This window comes from Salvelinus sp. IW2-2015, linkage group LG6.2, assembly GCF_002910315.2.
Source record: "Salvelinus sp. IW2-2015 linkage group LG6.2, ASM291031v2, whole genome shotgun sequence".
Classification (NCBI taxonomy): domain Eukaryota; kingdom Metazoa; phylum Chordata; class Actinopteri; order Salmoniformes; family Salmonidae; genus Salvelinus; species Salvelinus sp. IW2-2015.
The window spans coordinates 12,693,219-12,713,678 of NC_036846.1; the positions used below are offsets into that span (position 1 = coordinate 12,693,219).

Below are 20,460 nucleotides of genomic sequence, written 5' to 3' on the forward strand. Positions count from 1 at the left end.
TGTCCCTTCAACTACATGCAGGGAACTCCTTGAGCTATACTGCGTAGAATCACAGCCACCCTGACAGACGGCGTAGAATAACAACCACCCTGACAGACGGCGGAATAACAACCACCCGACAGACGGCGTAGAATAACAACCACCCTGACAGACGGCGTAGAATAACAACCACCCTGACAGACGCGCGTAGAATAACAACCACCCTGACAGACGGCGTAGAATAACAACCACCCTGACAGACGGCGTAGAATCACAGCCACCCGGACAGACGGCGTAGAATAACAACCACCCTGACAGACGGCGTAGAATAACAACCACCCTGACAGACGGCGTAGAAATAACAACCACCCTGACAGAACTGCGTAGAATAACAACCACCCTGACAAACGGCGTAGAATAACAACCACCCTGACAGACGGCGTAGAATAACAACCACCCTGACAGACTGCGTAGAATAACAACCACCCTGACAGACGGCGTAGAAAACAACCACCCTGACAGACGGCGTAGAATAACAACCACCCTGACAGACGGCGTAGAATAACAACCACCCTGACAGACGGCGTAGAATAACAACCACCCTGACAGACTGCGTAGAATAACAGCCACCCTGACAGACTGCGTAGAATAACAACCCACCCTACAGACGCCGTAGAATCACAACCACCCTGACAGACGCGTAGAATACACACCTGACAGACGCGTAGAATAACAACCACCCTGACAGACGGCGTAGAATAACAAACCACCTGACAGACGCGCGTAGAATAACAACCACCCTGACAGACGGCGTAGAATAACAGCCACCCCTGACAGACGCGTAGAATAACAAACCACCCTGACAACTGCGTAGAATAACAGCCACCCTGACAGACGCGTAGAATCACAGCCACCGCTGACAGACGGCGTAAATCACAACCACCCTGACAGACGGCGTAGAATCACAGCCACCCTGACAGACGGCGGTAGAATAACAACCACCCCTGACAGACTGCTAGCAAATAAACAACCACCCTGACAGACGGCGTTAGAATAACAACCACCCTGACAGACGCGTAGAATCACAACCACCCTGACAGACGCGTAGAATAACAACCACCCTGACAGACGGCGTAGAATCACAAACCACCCTGACAGACGGCGTAGAATAAACAACCACCCTGACAGACGCGTAGAATCACAACCACCCTGACAGAACGCGTAGAATAACAACCACCCTGACAGACGCGTAGAATAACAACCACCCGACACAGACTTGAGCAATAGGACACAAAATAGCACTTGGGTAATGAGTGAAGGAGACATGCACATTGAGTATAAGTCAAGGGTATTAGGAAAGATGGTGTTTCACAAGGGACACTCTTCTAGAGAGAAAGGGTCCAAAATGACTACACAGGAGGTTAAGCCTTTATAAGGTCTAACAGTGACGGTGCAAGAAAAATATATAATAGCCTACAGCAAAAGCGTGCACAGCATTGAACAATGCGTTTGAGAACAGTAGCCAGTGAGGAGAATTATAATACTCGGTGATAACAAGGCACAGCAAGCCTACAGCCAAACACAATACTTTGACAAACAACATAACTAACAGACCTCAAGCAAAGCCAAACAATAGGTTACACAGACAGCTACAAGTACACACTAGTAGGTATAGCAAGGTACAATAACTAAAAGACACACAGACCTTAAGACTAAGTCTAGAAGGTAATACAACATAGTAGCTACACAGACCAGGCCCCTAATAACGGTACACCAGGGTGGTTGTTATTCTACGCCGTCTGTCAGGGTGGTTGTTATTCTACGCCGTCTGTCAGGGTGGTTGTTATTCTACGCCGTCTGTCAGGGTGGCTGTGATTCTACGCAGTATAGCTCAAGGAGTTCCCTGCATGTAGTTGAAGGGACACACTGTATTGACTCACCCATCAGGAGTTGATGTAGAACCAGTTAGTTTCTCCAGGGAAATCAGCAAGAGGAGGACTGGAAAGGAGGGAAGAGAGTGAAGGGAGAAAAGAGCAGTCAATGTGGAAAACGGAACAGGGGCCCTTTTCATCATGTGGTCCCATAGCTGCCCACCCCCCACATTCTAAAAGGGCAGCATGTGTGGAGACGGTAGGTCTCTTATTTTCCAATGGAACAGTCCACAGTCCACTGAGGTGGCCACAGCAGTGCCTGAGAGGGGTCCTAAAGTGTGCCTTGTTCATGGGAACCCATATTAACTATAATGAAGTGTTCACTTACAAAACATTAGGAACACCTGCTCTTTCCTTGACAGACTGACCAGGTGAAAGCTATGATCCCTTATTGACGTCACCTGTTACAACCACAAGGATTTTTAAGCCTTGAGACATGGATTGTGTGCCATTCAATGGGTGAATGGGCAAGACTAAATATTTAAAGTGCCTTTGAACGGGGTATGGTAGTATTTGCCAGGCTCACCGATTTGTGTCAAGAACTGGAAAGCTGCTGGGTTTTTCACGTTCGACAGTTTCCCATGTGTATCAAAAATAATCCAGGACATCCAGCCAACTTAACAAAACTGTGGGAAGCATTGGAGTCGACATGAGCCAGCATCCCTGTGGAATGCTTTGGACACCTTGTAGAGTCCATGCCCCAACGAATTGAGGCTGTTCTGAAAAGGGGATGCAACTCAATATTAGTAAGGTGTTCTTAATGTTTTTTGCACTCTGTACATACATAACAATTATGTGAACGCACCCCATATTGCTATTTAAGGGAACCCATGGAAGTGCACTAAATGTTAACTACTGATGTGAACACATCCCTTGGGCCATGTTGTTATTTTCCCTAAGCGTCAGTTCTGCCCTATTTCAGTCCATTCCTCCCATTCCTGGCATTCTCAAGGGATGGTGTCGACAAGAGTACCCTGGCTTGTTTGAAATACCATGGAATAATCTGGGTTTGCCGTACAAAGCAGAAACACGGCAGACATCATCCAACCCTTCCAAACCACCCCCTAATTTTACGTTGACTCTGACATAAAAACGCACCCTGAACTTTCTCATGGCCTGACGTCGCCTGTCACAAAATTCTAGTTCTCCGCAGAGACTCTGTGGGAAGAATACTTAGTGCCATGGTAACAAGTAGTCCCAAATGGCCGTTGGTGGAGTGCGCTTTAAGCACAGTAGTGCAGAGGGAATAACTTCAGATGAGACTTGATTTTCCTCCCAAACCCTAAGGTGCATTTAGAGGTGAAAAATGCTGCAGGGAGAAACGTTTGACGTGGGGATAGAGAGAGAGCAGCGTAGGAAGCTAAAGGATTCACTCACATTTAAGGCCCTTAAAATCTGACTTGGTAGACAGCGTGTGTATTACGGGGACATTGGTCTTGTCTATTGTAAGGACATTTTATTTTGTTTGGATAACCCCTTTAATACAAGGGGCCTTTCATTTAAGGCATCTGTCTTTCCTAATCAATCTGCTCTATCCCTACTTTCAAATGTTCTTCTTAAATATATCCTTAGGTTGATAGGAATTTGCTTTATAATGTGCAATATATAGGATCCTCTTAAGTATGGGCATTCCCTCAGTGTGGTCCATCACAATTGAAGGCCCTCCAGGCAAAGAGAGTGCCAAGCCTTTGTTCCCCCAACAGTGGACCTGATGTGATGGGATGTGACCAACATCTACTATGTCCTACAAAATTGTAACTGGGATATTGCCAATGGCGTGCTAACCTAGCACTGGTGGTCTCCTTGGGACTAGTGGTTCTGTGTGTAGCTCAATGTCCTGGTCTTCCCTTTAAAAAGACGCTCCCCAGGGCAAGTAGCTGAGGAAATAAAGGATTGTTACCACTTGCAGACATTTATTTTACCTCAGAAATCCCAGAATGCAAAAATGCTCCAAATGAAAAGCCTAGAATCCTGGCAGTGACATGAGGCTAAGGCTAGTAGCTACTGAAACACTGGCCATGATAAAGGACAAGTTCCAAATGAAGATGCAGTAAAACATCCTTAAAAATGGTTGTCCATTGTGGGTTAGGCAAACTGATATCTTAGAATGCATCACACGCCGCACGCACGCGCTCAGACGAGATCGGCTACACTGACTGACCCCCTTGTTCTGTCCTCAGAATGGTCAACTCCTATTCAGTCTGGCTTTCTTTATCCTATTTTTCTCCCTCTCTCTCTGTCATGATATGATGTAATTCATGTCCATTTTAATGAGTCTGTCAACAGTGTGGTTAGATGTTTTTTTGTTGTTACTTTTACCCTTTTTCTCCCAAATTTTGTGGTATCCAATTGGCAGTTAGTGTTGTCTCATCGCTGCAGCTCCCGTACCGACTCGCGATAGCCTAAGGTTGAGAGCCGTGTGTCCTCCGAAACCCAACCAAGCAGCACTGCGTCTTCACACAATGCCCACTTAACCTTGAATCCAGCTGCACCAATGTGTCGGAGGAAACACCGTGTACCTGGCGATCGTTTCAGAGTGCACTGCTCCCGGCCCGCCACAGGAGTCAGTAGTGCGCGATGGGACAAGGACATCCCTGCCGGCCAAACCCTCCTCTAACCCGGACAACACTGGGCCAATTGTGCGCCGCCCTATTGGTCTCCCGGTCGCGGCCGGCTGCGACAGAGCCTGGACTCAAACCCAGAATCTCTAGTGGCACAGAGCACTGTGATGCTGTGCCTTAGACCACTGCACCACACGGGAGGCCTTTGGATGGAAGTTTTATCTCTAATGGTGTTTCTCTTTCTAAATGTTTCTTCATCACTCTCGATCTTAGAATCTTTCCATCGCCACCAGAACGGATGAGTAATCTCTTTCTTCGGGGTCTGCCCAGTGGCCGCCAGGTTCTTGTCGAGGCCCTGAGCAGCTGTTCCCTAATTACCATGGTGCAACGCACGTGGCCGGCGGCAGCCTCATCGAATCAATGCCCCTCAGTTCAACCTCCCCTCCCACCTCCATCTTAGTATCCAACCAACCATGTGCTCATTTGCGTCCGTGATTGGTGTTAATTGTTTCTTTATAAAATGTAAACTCCCCAGAGTTGACCAAAGTTATTGCTTTTAATGATTCCCGAAACCGTTTTGTCTCACAATATGGGCATTCGCTGAATGCAATAAGGGGTTTCTTGCCTTTTCTCGTGTGTGTGTGTGTGTGTGTGTGTGTGTGTTTTGAGGCTGATTGAGTCTTGGTGTATACGGTCTCTTTTATGCCCAACCAGTGAAAGAGTTTCTTCAGCTAGCTCCTCAGTTGTCAGGTGAAACAGGAAAAGGAGGATGGGAGTGTTTGGCTCAATGAATAATGTACATGTTTGTGTATTTCTAAACCTACCCTGCCCAACTGGTGCAGAGTAAGGCTTTTTAACAGCCGCTCATTACAGCTGCTGAAGCTTCAGGCCTAATTCTCTCTCTTCATCCCTGAGTGACATGTGACATGTTTGATAACACTCATCTTCCTCTGCTTCTTCTTTTCATGCTTTTCATTTCATCCTGAATGCTCCCAGAAATGCATTAAAGCTCAGGTACTGTATCTGTCAACACAGTGTGGGTGAGGGTGGGTGTCTGTCTCACTCATGACTGTAGGTAGTTTTACTTTTTAATTACAGACACTCAGACAGACCTTTTGTTTGATGGTGTCTGAAATGATAAAGGTGTTTTTCCCCTTTACCCCTAAAAGTCAAATGCATTGGGCAAAAAATGTGCTATATTGCTATATACTAGCTATATTATTGGGGCATGAATTGAAAAGCTATTGTGGTTGTAAAGAGCTTCACAATGTCACATCTGAAAATGACTCAACTATCCTGATGTGGATAGCAAATGTAAATATGTTCAGTTAGAGCAGTGGTTCCCAAACTGTGTGGCCCTTTAAAAAAAAGTCTGGCTTTCAACTGACTCTTGAAAGTTGTAATAGTAGAATGCACGAGGTGCAATTTCTAAATTGGGTAGTGCATCATCAGTTTTCCTCTTGTCATGTCAGTCATTGCATACATTAGAGAGCTATTTATAACTTGTCAGAAATGTCCAGATCAACTAGCCCATGTCAGCTAAAGTTTTTTTTAGCCCATAGATGTTGTAGTAACATTCAAGTCACTCAAATATCACATGAATACACGTTAGACATGGCAACATGAATAGAGATGTTCCCCAATGCTGGAAGGAGGGCCTGAGTGAAAGTTTGGGAACCCTGAGTTAGAGATAAAAAGCATAAATGGAATCTGGTCACGTAGCCTACAGGTAATCACATAGCCTACAGTGAGTATGATAACCATGATTGCCGTACCTCTTAAGGATTATGAAATGATATAATGAGTGTAATTTAGCTGTTGGAGGAACATCTAATCTCATCCGCTGAACAACGTCATTAGTGGGTTTGGAGAACAACAAGAACCCCCCCAAGATGTTTTATTGTCACATACAAGCTCCTGATTCAATCCAAACTAATAATTGGGTTTGTGAACTTTGACAAAAATATATATTTTCTAGTGCACTGTCTGAACAGTTCTAATTGTAATGTGTGAACATTGCTGTGTTGATTACATACATGAACCTGCGCCGGACGGAATCGGATTGGAGAGGGTGAAGAATAGGAGCTAGCTGAGCCGGGCCCAAAAGAAAGAGAGGAGTGAGACTAACCTGTTAGACAGACACGCCCGTGGAAAAGCAGGGGTCTTACTTTTAGAGCTGTTTTTTGTGAAGGCCTGTTCTGTTCTGTACCTAGGTTCAGCTGCTGCACGGACACGAGCCTCAGGTTTAAAGGATTTACACTATCACAGAGACAGATCCATGGACTACTGTAATGACCAACCAGGGACTGACCAGAGACAGATCCATGGACTACTGTAATGACCAACCAGGACTTTGACCAGAGACAGATCCATGGACTACTGTAATGACCAACCAGGGACTGACCAGAGACAGATCCATGGACTACTTTTAATGACCAACCAGGGACTGACCAGGGACAGACAGATCCATGTACTACTTTAATGACCAACCAGGGACTGACCAGAGACGATCCTGGACTACTGTAATGACCAACCAGGGACTGACAGAGAAGATCCATGGACTACTGTAATGACCAACCAGGGACTGACCAGAGACAGATCCATGGACTACTGTAATGACCAACCAGGACTGACCAGAGACAGATCATGGACTACTTAATGACCAACCAGGACTGACCAGAGCAGATCCATGGACTACTTTAATGACCAACCAGGGACTGACCAGGGAGACAGACAGATCCATGTACTACTTTAATGACAACCAGGGACTGACAGAGACAGATCCATGGACTACTGTAATGACCAACCAGGGACTGACCAGAGACAGATCCATGGACTACTGTAATGACCAACCAGGGACTGACCAGAGAAAAAACTTTTATTTTTTCCTTCTCTCATTTCATCTTCATTTTCTTTCCTTTTCTTTACTATACTTAGACATTTGAAGATCAGTAGAAAGAAAAGTAGGCCCGTGGAGGGAAATGCGCTCTAGTGGGGGTGATATCAGGCCATCTAATCTCTCTCACTGTCCCTGTCTCTGTCAACATTGGACAATGACATCATGGCTGTCCTGTTGTCACAAGCAGGGTATGCCTGGCTGGGACAGTGTGTACGCTTTCCCTCCTCTCTTTTTCATATTCCTGTTTCCTATCAGGGAGACTGGGGAAAGGTGTGGGAGACATGGTGCCTGGCTTACCTTAAGATAGTCGGTGACAGAGTGTTATCAAGTCATAGTTGGTGACCTTCCATAGTTCCAAATCGGGTTAAAGGATTACTGTCTCGATACTCTTCATCTCCTTACTCAATCTCATGTAGTCCCTCGGTAGGTCACACACAGTCACACACAGCAAAGATGAAATGTTTTGTTGCTGATCTAATGGTGTAGTATAGTATTTGGTGGTCTTTACCAAGTTCTGTTCATTTGTAGGGTTAAACACAAGTCATTGTAGGTTTAATATTTGCTGGTCTTCACCAAGTCCTGTTCATTTGTAGGGTTAAACACAAGTCACTGTTGGTCTGATTCAGAGGGGTTGGGTTAAATGTGGAAGACACATTTCAGTTGAATGCATTCAGTTGTACAACTCACTAGGTATCCCCCTTTCCCTTTCCTAATATTTGGTGGTCTTCACCAAGCCCTGTTCATTTGTAGGGTTAAACACAAGTCACTGTTGATCTTATTTGCACAATGCTCAGATCCACTTTCATCAATTTTGCGGACTGAGTGTATCTGTTCAATGTCCGAACACGTTAGTGTGTTCCTAACACACATCTTAGTAAAGACAGGGGTGTCTACTCCTATCCTTCTGAATGTTTTTCTCCTGCTAACTTGCCCTACATCTTGGGAGGAGTCTTGGACTATTGTTTCAAAAGCCTCTTCCTCTCCTCCCCTCCCCTCATATCCTAGTGGGCCACTCCTTTCCGTGTTTGGCTAGGAAATCCTCTCCACTTCCTGCCCGGAAAAGGAAACGGAGCCCGCGCCAACACCTGCCAACGCGTGCCAAGAGCAGCACAATACCCTGACACCTCTTGAACTGGCACAGGTGGCGTGGGAACAGTAGTCAGGAAAGAAGCATGCGCCTCTTCTGTTCTCTGACAGGAAGTCAACCCTAGAGGAGCAGACGGTAGCGGTGTATTCATCCTTTTTCCCCCTGTAAGTCACAGGCCTGGCCCCTTTATTGATATGCACAGTCTGCTATTTAACAAGGCTCAAGACTGTTTCTCATGCATGCTAATTAGCTAAGGTAGCATGCATAATGTACTGTAGAAATTGCAACGTCAAGATCGATACTGGCAGTGTGGTAGCATCCGTTCTAGACGCTTTTGTTAGTTTGACGGATGCTAATCGCTAACCGGTTGTTAGCAAGGTTTTTTATTAGTTGGAGTAATCAACCATTTGCAAAACGACAGTCAAGCTAAGCCTTAGATTTAAAGCCAGCCGTAACAGATCTAGTCTTATATGCTATTTCTCTATTTCTTAAGTAGCCAATGTTATTCAGTGATAAGAGCATTTGCATTGGTTATCCTTTGAAATGTGTATTTTTAGTGTTTGGCTGGCAGTGTCTGTACTGGCTTTGACTGGCACTTGACTTGTAGAAAAGACGTTGACTGGGTAGAAAGGAGAGTTTTAGCTGAGGAGACTCGTCTTTGTACTGGTAGTATGACCAGCTACTGTACTGTCTGAATGGGGAAGTAAAAGTCTGAAACACTTACTCATCATGAAGAGAAAAAAAAATAAAGGCTACTTTTCCAAAAATGTTTGTCAGTGTGCACATTGTTAATGATACAACTGACTGTAAATGCTTCAACTGAAAAAGCCACATTAAGGGAAAAAAAGCTTATGAGCTTTGTATGTCCCCCTACAGCATGTCTCTGTACATACTGTATGAGAGTGTCTGTTTGCTTTTATCTTCCTTACCGTGGTAATGAGCTTTTTACGACCCAAATGCTATGCATCAGCAGGCAATCAGCATCACATGATCCAAGCCCATAATGCATGGAACATACTTATAGCCATAGTGGTTAGCAGGGACCATTAGAAATGTCTGACGTCGAAAGGCTCACCGCCCCCCTCAACTGAATCTGTGACTGCATTAATGTTACGGTCCATTAGCACTGTCACATCAGTGTCACAATCATCTACAATCAATGCGCCCCTGCCTTTCCTTTGTATTTAGATTGAGATTGTTCAGCAGAATGTCAACCCCATAGTCTACATCCCATATGGCACCCTGTTCCCTACATAGTGCACTAAAAGTAGTCGTGGTCAAAAGTAGCTAGTGCACTATGTATGGAATAGGATGCCATTAAAGGGTGACCGAGAGTGTCTGGCTCTTGTCCCCAGACTCGATCCCCACCACAGTGATGTAATGATATAATGACGCCCCAGTGCCCCTGGCGATTGTTGCCAACAACGCTAATGACCGAGCCATCAGCACCAGAAGAAAGCACCTGAGCTTGGCGATGCATTACATCATCGCGTGGGGGCTGGAGAGAATGACGGGATTCATGTCCTATTGGTTGGCTAGAGACCGGCCAATAATAAATACAACCCCTGCTTTCGACGTATTCTCTTAATGTAATAACTATACAATGTGTGCGTGAACAAATAGCCCTTTCCAGAATGACTCAATACACTCAACATGCAAATGTAGCGTTTACTATTCTGTTGACCCTAGATTGATCTGCATCAGAGCCATATATGGACATACTGTATATATGTCTGTTTGCTATATATATAGTTTTGATCAGAATTAGTTTTCCTATCCAACCCTGCAATAACAAGAACCACCATAGATCACTTGCTAATGGAAGGAAATCTGATGTTGGAGAAAGGCAGCACGGTGACAACACATATTCTGTTTGTGTAAGAAAGCGCTTTTGTTTTGACTGTCATTGTAGGGACACCACTGGGTTTTCCTATTTGCCCAAATTGGCAGTTTCTTATTGTGCAATTTGAAACTATCAGCTCAGCTCCAACCCTGTTCCCTATACAGTGTTCTACATTTGACCAGGGACTATACAGACTATGTAGGGAATACATACATTTGGGACGTGGCCTTGAAATACCATTTAAGCCATTGTTCCCTGTGCATTATCATTGAAAGCACTGTTCTTCTCACATCTCAGTGTCCGTCAGCAAGCCTGGCCCATTGGCCTCATATTTGACTTGGGCTTTTTGTGTTTCCAATAACCAGAAGCCTTCCTCGGGTATGGGTGTACCCTGGACACACACAGTTATACACTCCATGTACATACTCTACGTGCATGCATACAGTATATACACACACACACCAGGCATACTGCACGTGTGGTCATTTGATGGCTCTATCAGTTCTGTCTGTAATGTGATACCACAGCCCTGTCTGTAATGTGATACCACAGCCCTGTCTGTAATGTGATACCACAGCCCTGTCTGTAATGTGATACCACAGCCCTGTCTGTAATGGGATACCACAGCCCTGTCTGTAATGGGATACCACAGCCCTGTCTGTACATGCGGATCACAGCCTGTCTGCAATGGATACCACAGCCCTGTCTGCAATGGGATACCACAGCCCTGTCTGCAATGGGATACCACAGCCCTGTCTGCAATGGGATACCAACAGCCCTGTCTCAATGGATACCACAGCCCTGTCTGCAATGGGATACCACAGCCCTGTCTGCAATGGGATACCACAGCCCTGTCTGCAATGGGATACCACAGCCCTGTCTGTAATGTGATGGGGGGGGTCGGTGACCAGACTGCTACTCTCTCTGACACAAATGTGTGCCCTCTTCTCGCTCTCGCTCTCACACACTCCCTAAATGTTGTTGTGTCCCTATGCTTCTGTCGCCACAGCAACCAACAAACGCCCCGCGGGGGCAGGTCATGCTCAGTTGCCGTGGTTACTATACTCCAGCGGTGACATTGTCATACTGATTTAAAGTGATTCAAAGCAACACCATTTGTCTCCAAATCCATATTCCTCTTTTGTTTTATTACCTGCTGTCTGAATAGGGCCCTCCTTTCCTCTCCTCTCTCTCTGCCCAGGAAATGGCTTTCCCTGGTTCCGTTGCCATGCCAACTGGCTGCAGCCGTGGTTGACTGCTGAAGTGAGAGTGATAATGGCATTACTCTCTCTGGGCTCCTCTCTCTCTCTCCATTGACCCCTTTTGATTTCTGTGTGTTGCTCTCCTTTGCATCCTCTATCGTCTGACTATTTTCTGTTTATTATCTGTTTCTAGCTAGCCTATTCATCCTTATTCCTCTCCCTACATCCACCCCTCCCTCAGTCTGTCCTTTTCTCTGTTACTCTATCCCTCTCTCCTCTTTTTAAGCTGTGTAGACTGTGGGTGTAGAACAGCAGGCACCAGCGGCTGCTCTCTCAGCCTCAGTGAGGGAGGTCCCTATTCAATCCCCCGTTCACCCCTCCCCAATACACACACTGACACATACCCGTCCCCCTGCTTTGGTCGACAAATGAACCAGGAGTAGTGTTAACAAAGCATCATGGAGGCGGTGGCTCCTACATTTCAGACTAATCTAAAGCCTAGTGAGCGAGTCGGTGCGTGTGTGTACAGCCAGTGGATGTGCGCGCGTGTGTATACAGCCAGCCTACCATCGACAGAGAGCAGAGCAGGGAGGGGAGGGAGAAAATGAGAGGTAGGATGAGGGAGCGAACATGAGTGAAAGTGCTGTCAGCCATTTTAGCCAGTTTCTTCTTTTTTTTTCGGCTTTATGATCCACACACCAGAGCTCATTGGAGGAGGAATCTACCTAGTTGGCATCGGTATCAAAAGAAAGAAGGCACGACCAGCATCCTCTTGGGTAGTCACCCTCTTTCCTTTTTTGCATCCTTGCGTTGGCAGACCATAGCTGGGGCTGTGCAGGCTGGGCTGTCCTCTCGCTGGAGTTAACCCCCAATACAGGCTGCTGGTGCGTCTGAAACCGTGGCCAGCTTCGGCGGATACTCCCTGAGCATCACCCCCTCTCTTCCCAGAGAGAGAGAGCGAGAGCCCGGTGGATAGTCGAGAGGAGAGGACGATGGGGGAGAGGCGCGCTGCGGTATAGATAGCTGGATAAAGAATGTTACATTTTAGCCCAGCGTATATTGTGTCATTATGAAACCATTAGCAGCATCAGCCAGCCATGGAGTCCCGAGCCAGCACGATAAAAACCTGGTAAGTATCGACGTGCACATTTATTTTGCTCTATGACCCACTCTCTGGATATGATTATTACCCTATAATGGCTGCGCATCGGGTTTCTTTCGAGCCGCGCCAAGATTAATGAATATGCAGGGCCCAGCCCACTATAACCCAGCGCAAGACCGGAGCATGGACACATTGAATCACAACCTTTATTTATAAGCAGTAGTGGTGTAGGCTAGTCGCCATGTGCTCGCTGTCAGTCTCTCGTTGCAAGGCAGGGTGGAATGGTTAACGACCATGACTCCAGAGTGTCTGTGTTCCTCATACATTTTTATGATGCACTTAGGATACAATACTTTGATTGCATCTTTCTGCATGATGTGCCCCTAGAAAAAAAAGGTAAGCCAACGTCTTGTGCAAATGCAGTAGCCTACAGGTATCGTAGATTCGTTTTTGCAAGGTTAGTGTGTTGTGATGTGCGGGTTGATGGGGCAGCCCTCGTTTGGGCTGCTGTCCATGGTGCTAGTAGTGACAGCCAGACTAGAGACAGCGATCAGGCAGACATTTGTAGGCTACTGAGCGATCTGCACTTGAGCTGTAGGTGAATTGATCAGCTGTCAGCAACCGCTGGCATCAATCAACCCTCCGAGGCCTCCTGCCTAGCTGTAAATCACAGAGATAGACAGATTGGGGAGGATAAGTTACATCTATCAAGCACACAGATTTAGCCTTCTCTCTCTCTCTATCCTCTTTCTTTCCATCTCTCACCTCCCTCCCTACCATTATCTCCTCAGCAAGCAAGAAGTAGGCTAGTTTGTAATATTAATATAATGGACATATTATTTAGTGGAACAGTGGGAGACCACAAACATAAGTATCATATTTCTGGAGCAGTGACATCATGCCCATGACTAATATGTGGAAATTGCATGTCTATTTAGTGAGAGTAGGTGGTTGTCATAGTAGCACGGCTATTATGAGTTAGTGCATCTATTTGCTTCTCTCTCTCTCGCTCTCTACCGGTTTATCTCTACCTCTGTCACTCTCTCCTCTTTCTCTCTCTCTCTCTCCTCTCTCCCCCTCCCTGTATCTCCTCCTCAGCATGCAAGAAGTAGGCTAGTTTGTAATATTAATATAATATACATATTAATTAGTGGAACAGTGAGAGGTAGTAGGTGGTTGTCATAGTAGCACGGCTATTATGAGTTAGTGCATCTATTTGCTTCTCTCTCCCTCTACCTGTCTCTCTACCTCTGTCACTGTCTCTCTCTACCGGTCTCTCTCTCTACCGGTCTCTCTCTCTACCGGTCTCTCTCTCTACTGGTCTCTCTCTCTACCGGTCTCTCTCTCTACCGGTCTCTCTCTCTACCGGTCTCTCTCTCAACGGGGTTGTCTCTCTTACCCGGTCTCGCTCTCTACCGGTCTCTCTCTCTAACCTCTGTCATGTCTTCTCTAACCTCTGTCACTGTCTCTCTCTACCGGTCTCTCTCTACCGGTCTCTCTCTACCTCTGTCACTGTCTCTCTCTACCTCTGTCACTGTCTCTCTCTACCGGTCTCTCTCTACCGGTCTCGCTCTCTACCGGTCTCGCTCTCTACCGGTCTCTCTCTCTACCGGTCTCTGTGTGTAATATACAATGAACAAAAATATAAACACATGTGAAGTGTTGGTTTCATGAGCTGAAATAAAAGATCCCATAAATGTTCCATAAGCACAAAAAGCTTATTTCTCTCACATTCTGTGCACAAATTTGTTTCCATCACCGTTAGTGAGCATTTCTCCTTTGCCAAGATAATCCATCCACCTGACAGGTGTGGCATATCAAGGAGCTGATTAAACAGCATGATCATTACACAGGTGCCCCTTGTACTGGGGACAATAAAAGGCCTCTCTAAAATGTGCATTTTTGTCACACAACAGTTTGTGTTTTGAGGGAGCGTGGAATTGGCATGCTGACTGCAGGAATGCCCACCAAAGCTGTTGCCAGAGAATAACATAAACCGCCTCAACATCATTTTAGAGAATTTGGCAGTACATCCAACCGACCTCACAACCGCAGACCACGTGTATGGCGTCATGTGGGTGTGCGGTTTGCTGATGTCAACGTTGTAAACAGAGTGCCCCATGGAGGCGGTGGGGTTATGGTATGGGCAGGCATAAGTTACGGACAACGAACACAATTGCATTTTATCGATGGCAATTTGAATGCACAGAAATACAGTAACAAGATCCTTAGACCCATTGTGAGGCCCTTTTCTTTTAAGGTAACCAACAGATGCATATCTGTATTCCCAGTTGTGAAATCCATAGATTAGGGCCTAATTTATTTATTTCAATTAACTGATTTCCTCATATGAGCTGTAATTCAGTAAAATCTTTGAAATTCTTGAATGGTGCTATTTATATTTTTGTTCAGTATAATTCCTGTCCATTTACAAGCTCTGGACAATGCCCCAGTTTTTATTGATTTTGGATTGCAATATGATTATTAGGTGATTGTCAGCAGCAAAGTTCTATTATAATAGATGTCTTGTGTGTTGGTTGGTCAGACTGTTTCTCTCTCTCATATCTCTGTGCCATGCCAGCCATGTTGTGTGTCAGTACATGTGGTCCAGCTGTGTAGAGTAGAGTAGTATCACAAGGTAGGGCGAGTAAGCCTCGGCAGAGAATATCCGTCCCGTTTAATCGGACACCTAGCACAAACGGCTTTAATCTCTTGACTCGCCCAGCTCATGAAAGCGAGAAGCCCCCACTGCCAAGGTCTTTGGCCAGGGGGAACTCTGGGATAGCGCCCGCCGTATCTGGTCCTCCAACATCACAATTTTTCTACCTTGTCATCTACCTTGGTTAAGCCTCTATACAGTCTCCAGGTTGAAGGAATAGCCTCCCCGACTAGTTCATCCAAGTCCGACAGTCCCAGACCTAGTTTCACGGTCCACCCTGTACTGTATAATTGGGTTGAGTCGCGGCCAGCACAGCACTTCCATTCACATCCACGGGGCAGCCGCCAGTGCGGCTATCTAGGTCATTAGGTCTACAGTGTAATTTGAGGAGCGAGCTCCACATCTGCTCACCATGGAAGGCACAAATGAATGCAGTGTTGTGGCTCTAGTGTTAGATGATGCTACTGCTTTAATCCCCTCATGACCATCTGATTGTAAATATTTTGGGCTCTGCCCCGGAAAGCTGATTTCATTATTTAGATTTGTTCCCAGAATATCTAGATCAGAAGGGAGGGTCACACAGGGCCTACATGTAGATGAATTGTGTGTTTTGGATGCTTTCTTTTTTGTTTGCGGATGTTTTTGTTGTTAGCATCCATTTTCTCCGAAATGGCCATGCCAATGAACAGAGGGCCATTTAACCCCCATGCTCCTGGAATGAGTTGCACGCTGCCTTGAATGACTGACTGACTGACGGATGGATAGATGGTGACCTCAATTAGGAGAGAAGGAGAGCGAGTGGGGTTGAGAGGGCATAGAAGCAACAGCAGTGGGGGGGTAGAGGAGAGGAGGTGCACCACCTAGGTTGAGGGTGGGTAGGGATACAGCAAGGATATTGCTATTGACATGTGGCTATCAACCATGTGTGTACTACTCCCAACGTCTGGTAACACACACGCCAATATTGATGAAGCTCCCATCGTTGCTAGGGCTGTGATACCAGTATCGCAATATATATTCCATGGCAAAAATGAAAACACGAAGCAGCTCACTCTTTGGTATTTAAAAAAAAAACTGCTGTATGTACAGTTTTGTGGATGACAACATGTTTGTTTCCAACATTTGGGCTGTTTTCCTAAAGAAGTTAAATCCACTTTAGTTTGTGGTTTGTTTCCATGCCCACGATACTAACGAGTGTCGCGGTACTGTTATCGTCCCGCCCCTAATCGCTTCTTGTTCTGTTTATCCACCATGCAAGTCTACATCAGGGTGGAATCGGCAGTCTGTTCCACCATACATTCGAAATGCCGTCCATCTCAGGCTAGTCTGTAGGGTAGCATTGATTTCTGCACCCAGCATTCCTATCAAATAGGACTAACGTTGTGCCCCAGTTTATAGGCAGCATTGATTTTTGTCTTCATGAAATGAAAATACAATAACATTGCCCCATGTTCTATAGTGCCATTAAATATCAATGATGTTCATTACAGACTGCAGTTGTAGTTAATGTGTATCAATTCAGTGTTCAGTCATGTAAGATGATATTTCCACTAAATACAGTGCCAAGGAATGTCATTCAGTTTGTTCATTGCAGACTGCAATTGTATAAGATCTTCATCATTGTAACACCATTCAGGGTCCACTACTCTGTGTGTCTGTACTCTGCTGAAGGGGGTCCAGAGGGGTTGTGACCAGATGAGGGGCTTGTGGCCTGGTTCTGGCTCTAGCCCACCTGGTGAATCATTTTAGTTCTGTGCACTGAGCCAGTTAATGAAATGTGACGGCCATCTTTGATACACTGTAATGACATCCCATTCACAATGGTATTTTGGGTGTGAATGTATTGGGGGTGTGGGCTACACACACACACACACACACACACACACACACACACACACACACACACACACACACACACACACACACACACTTGCGTGTATACACACAGAGACACACACACACATGCATGCATACACACATGCACCCACAGCCTCTGCTTTGATTGAGAAGACCAATTTAGGCTGTTGGTTTGGCTTTCAGTCTGTTGAATAACGTGTCACTGTTTCGAAGTGCTACACCAACTATTTAAATTCCTTGACCTGGTGTGCTCTATACTACTACTCATAATATGCCTAATCTACAATTCTGTGGTGGTTCCTGTTTAAAACATTTATATAGCCAACTGTAGAGTGAGGAATATTGACGCGTGATTTAGTAACCAGAAACATTTCCGTAGAATATGGAGAATTTGGAAGTGTTTATTCCAGGAACAGAACAGAGTCGTCAGTTTTCCCACCTTAAAAAGCTGTTGATTGAGTCATTACAACCAATGTTAATACCTCTCCTCCTCAGCCTCTCTCTACCCCTCCTCCTCAGCCTCTCTCTACCTCCTTTCTCACCTCTCTACCCCTCCTCCTCAGCCTCATCTCTACCCCTTCTCCCTCAGCCTCTCTCTACCCCTCTTCCTCAGCCTCTCTCTACCCCTTCTCCTCAGCCTCTCTCTACCCTCCTCCTCAGCCTCTCTCTATATATACTCTAAATCCCTCCTCCTCAGCCTCTCTCTACCCCTCCTCCTCAGCCTCTCTCTACCCCTCCTCCTCAGCCTCTCTCTACCCCTCCTCCTCAGCCTCTCTCTACCCCTCCACATGGAGTCTGAGATTTACTATGAACATGAATCAAGGGACATGTCGAGTCAAACTGATTTAGTATCAAATGAACCTCCAAATGTATTCCACATCCAATCTATTCCATTTGTGAACCATGTGAGACCTCCAGAATGTCTCTTATGGAAGGTGTTTCCTCATAATCCATCAGCAACATAGTGCTTTATTTCAATTCAAAAAATATTTTGGGGAAAACTTAATTTTGGATGATACTTTTAATGTTTCATGACTGTTTACCTGCTCACATATACTTGGTGGTTGTGAAGAGCATGTTTAGGAGTATAGGCCTAGTATCTGGAGCAGTACTATTCTCCTGTTCTAGTTTCTGCTTCTCACATTTTCTTTCTGGCTGCGACGCCCTGATCTAGTGGCCAAAATGTAAATTGCGCCTGGGCTAGAATAATACATGATGGCTTTTCTCTTGCATTTCAAAGATGATGGTACAAAAAAGAACAAAAAAATTCATGTTTTTTTCCTTTGTATTATCTTTTACCAGATCTAATGTGTTATATTCTCCTACATTCATTTCACAGTTCCACAAACTTCAGTGTTTCCTTTCAAGTTGTTTCAAGAATATGCGTATCCTTCTTTAGGTCCTGAGCTACAGGCAGTTAGATTTGGTTATGTCATTTTAGGCGATAATTGAAAAAAGGGTCCGATCTTAAGAGGTTTTAACAAGGACAACACACAGGTCTTTCCATCATTGTATGGTTTTTTGGGTGTGCAAATGAACTCAAGCTTACGGACAATGTGATTTACGGTCAAATGTGATTTAACGAAGCACCTGAGTGAGCTGGGTGCGCAATTACGCAGGTACTTTCCCGAAACGGACGACACAAACAACTAGATTCATTATCCCTTTCATGCCCTGCCTCCAGTCCACTTACCGATATATGAGCAAGAGAGCCTCATCGAAATTGCAACAAACGGTTCTATGAAAATTTTATTTAATCAGAAGCCTGTGCCAGATTTCTGGATTGGGCTGCGCTCAGAGTGTCTTGCCTTGGAAAATCGCGATGTTAAGACACTGATGCCCTTTGCAACCATGTACCTATGTGAGAGTGGATTCTCGGCCCTCATTAGCATGAAAACTAAACACAGGCACAGACTGTGTGGGGGAAATGATTTAAGACTGAGACAATGCAGAGTTATGTGCAGCATTCCAAGCACACCCTTCTTATTAACCTGTGGTGAGTTATTCACGATTTTTGATGCGCAAATAAGGTTTTATATGTAAGATGGCTAAATAAAGAGCAAAATGAGTTGTATCACATGCGCTGGGCTTTTAGGTGTGAAGACTAAAATATTAATGCATGACTCCATGTCAAAATAAAGGTTAAATAGAAATCAATGCCTGTGTCGCGGCCAGGGGTTGGCTTTAAGGAGCAACTGCCTCCTTTACATTTAATAATTTAAGTAATAAATAGATCAATTAAACATTTAAAACACTCAAATATTCATATTCAACTATGCCTCTTGGAGTAGCCTATATCTTATTTTGTTACATTTAACCTAATGGTATTTCCACTCCTAACATAGGGTGGGTCAGTTTGGATAGATGTGCTTGTGGATTCATGCTCCAGATTGCGAATAGCACTTGTCATTGTTCTTCTTTTGCTAGACTAGTTAGACATCTTGAGATTTCACACCATTTTGCACCAGTAGCTTTAAAGCTAGAATCCGCACTTGAAACAAAGTGTACACCCCACCTCTGTTTTGGTAAAAAGCTGAGGGATGGGCCTTGAGAAATGTAACCACTCAAATTTATAGACAGAGCTATGGATGCAAGGATGGCATCCATAAAATCAAAATGATAGTTTTAACCAGGATGAGGCGATACAATGTTTGTTTGTTTTACTCCAATGTAAATATAAACTTCTATTTTTGGGTTCTCATGCAGTGTGACAGTTGAACTAAGTTCGAGGCATTTATACATTATAGTCTTCAAAAATCAATGGGTGTAAATCATTCATTTATACGTCCAAAAGTGGATGTATCAACTGCGGATTCTACCTTTTTAATGTTAATTCTGCCCTGGGACTTGTGGTGGTGGTGTGTCGCTCAATCATCTTCATATGTCTAGGAATGAGTCTGTGTGACTTAACACCACAGTGTATCTTGGAGTCTGGTAATTATACATGCTTGTTGCCATTGGTACTGAAGTCTTATCAAGGTTTTAGCTCAACAGGCTAACACAATCTTGTGAAATGCTCGATACCCGGGTTTGAACCCCAGTCGGTTACATCAGCACGCAAGACCCAGACCCAACTGCCCCGGCTGCTTGGCCTAGGGCTACATAACTGCCCCGGCTGCTTGGCCTAGGGCTACCCAACTGTCCCGGCTGCTTGGCCTAGGGCTACCCGGCTGCTTGGCCTAGGGCTACCCGGCTGCTTGGCCTAGGGCTACCCGGCTGCTTGGCCTAGGGCTACCCGGCTGCTTGCCTAAGGCTACCCGGCTGCTTGGCCTAGGGCTACCCGGCTGCTTGGCTAGGCTACCGGTCTGCTTGGCCTAGGGCTACCGGCGCTGCATTGGCC

At 45.4% G+C, this 20,460-nt stretch overlaps 1 protein-coding gene across 1 annotated transcript in view; it reads left to right on the plus strand.

Moving 5' to 3' along the window:
* Positions 1–20,460, plus strand: part of LOC111965514 (rap guanine nucleotide exchange factor 2-like) — a 149,188-nt gene that overhangs the window by 82,469 nt on the left and 46,259 nt on the right. The window contains 1 exon segment of the mRNA XM_070444238.1: positions 5,468–5,485. Within this exon segment, the coding sequence (XP_070300339.1) occupies positions 5,468–5,485 (18 nt within the window).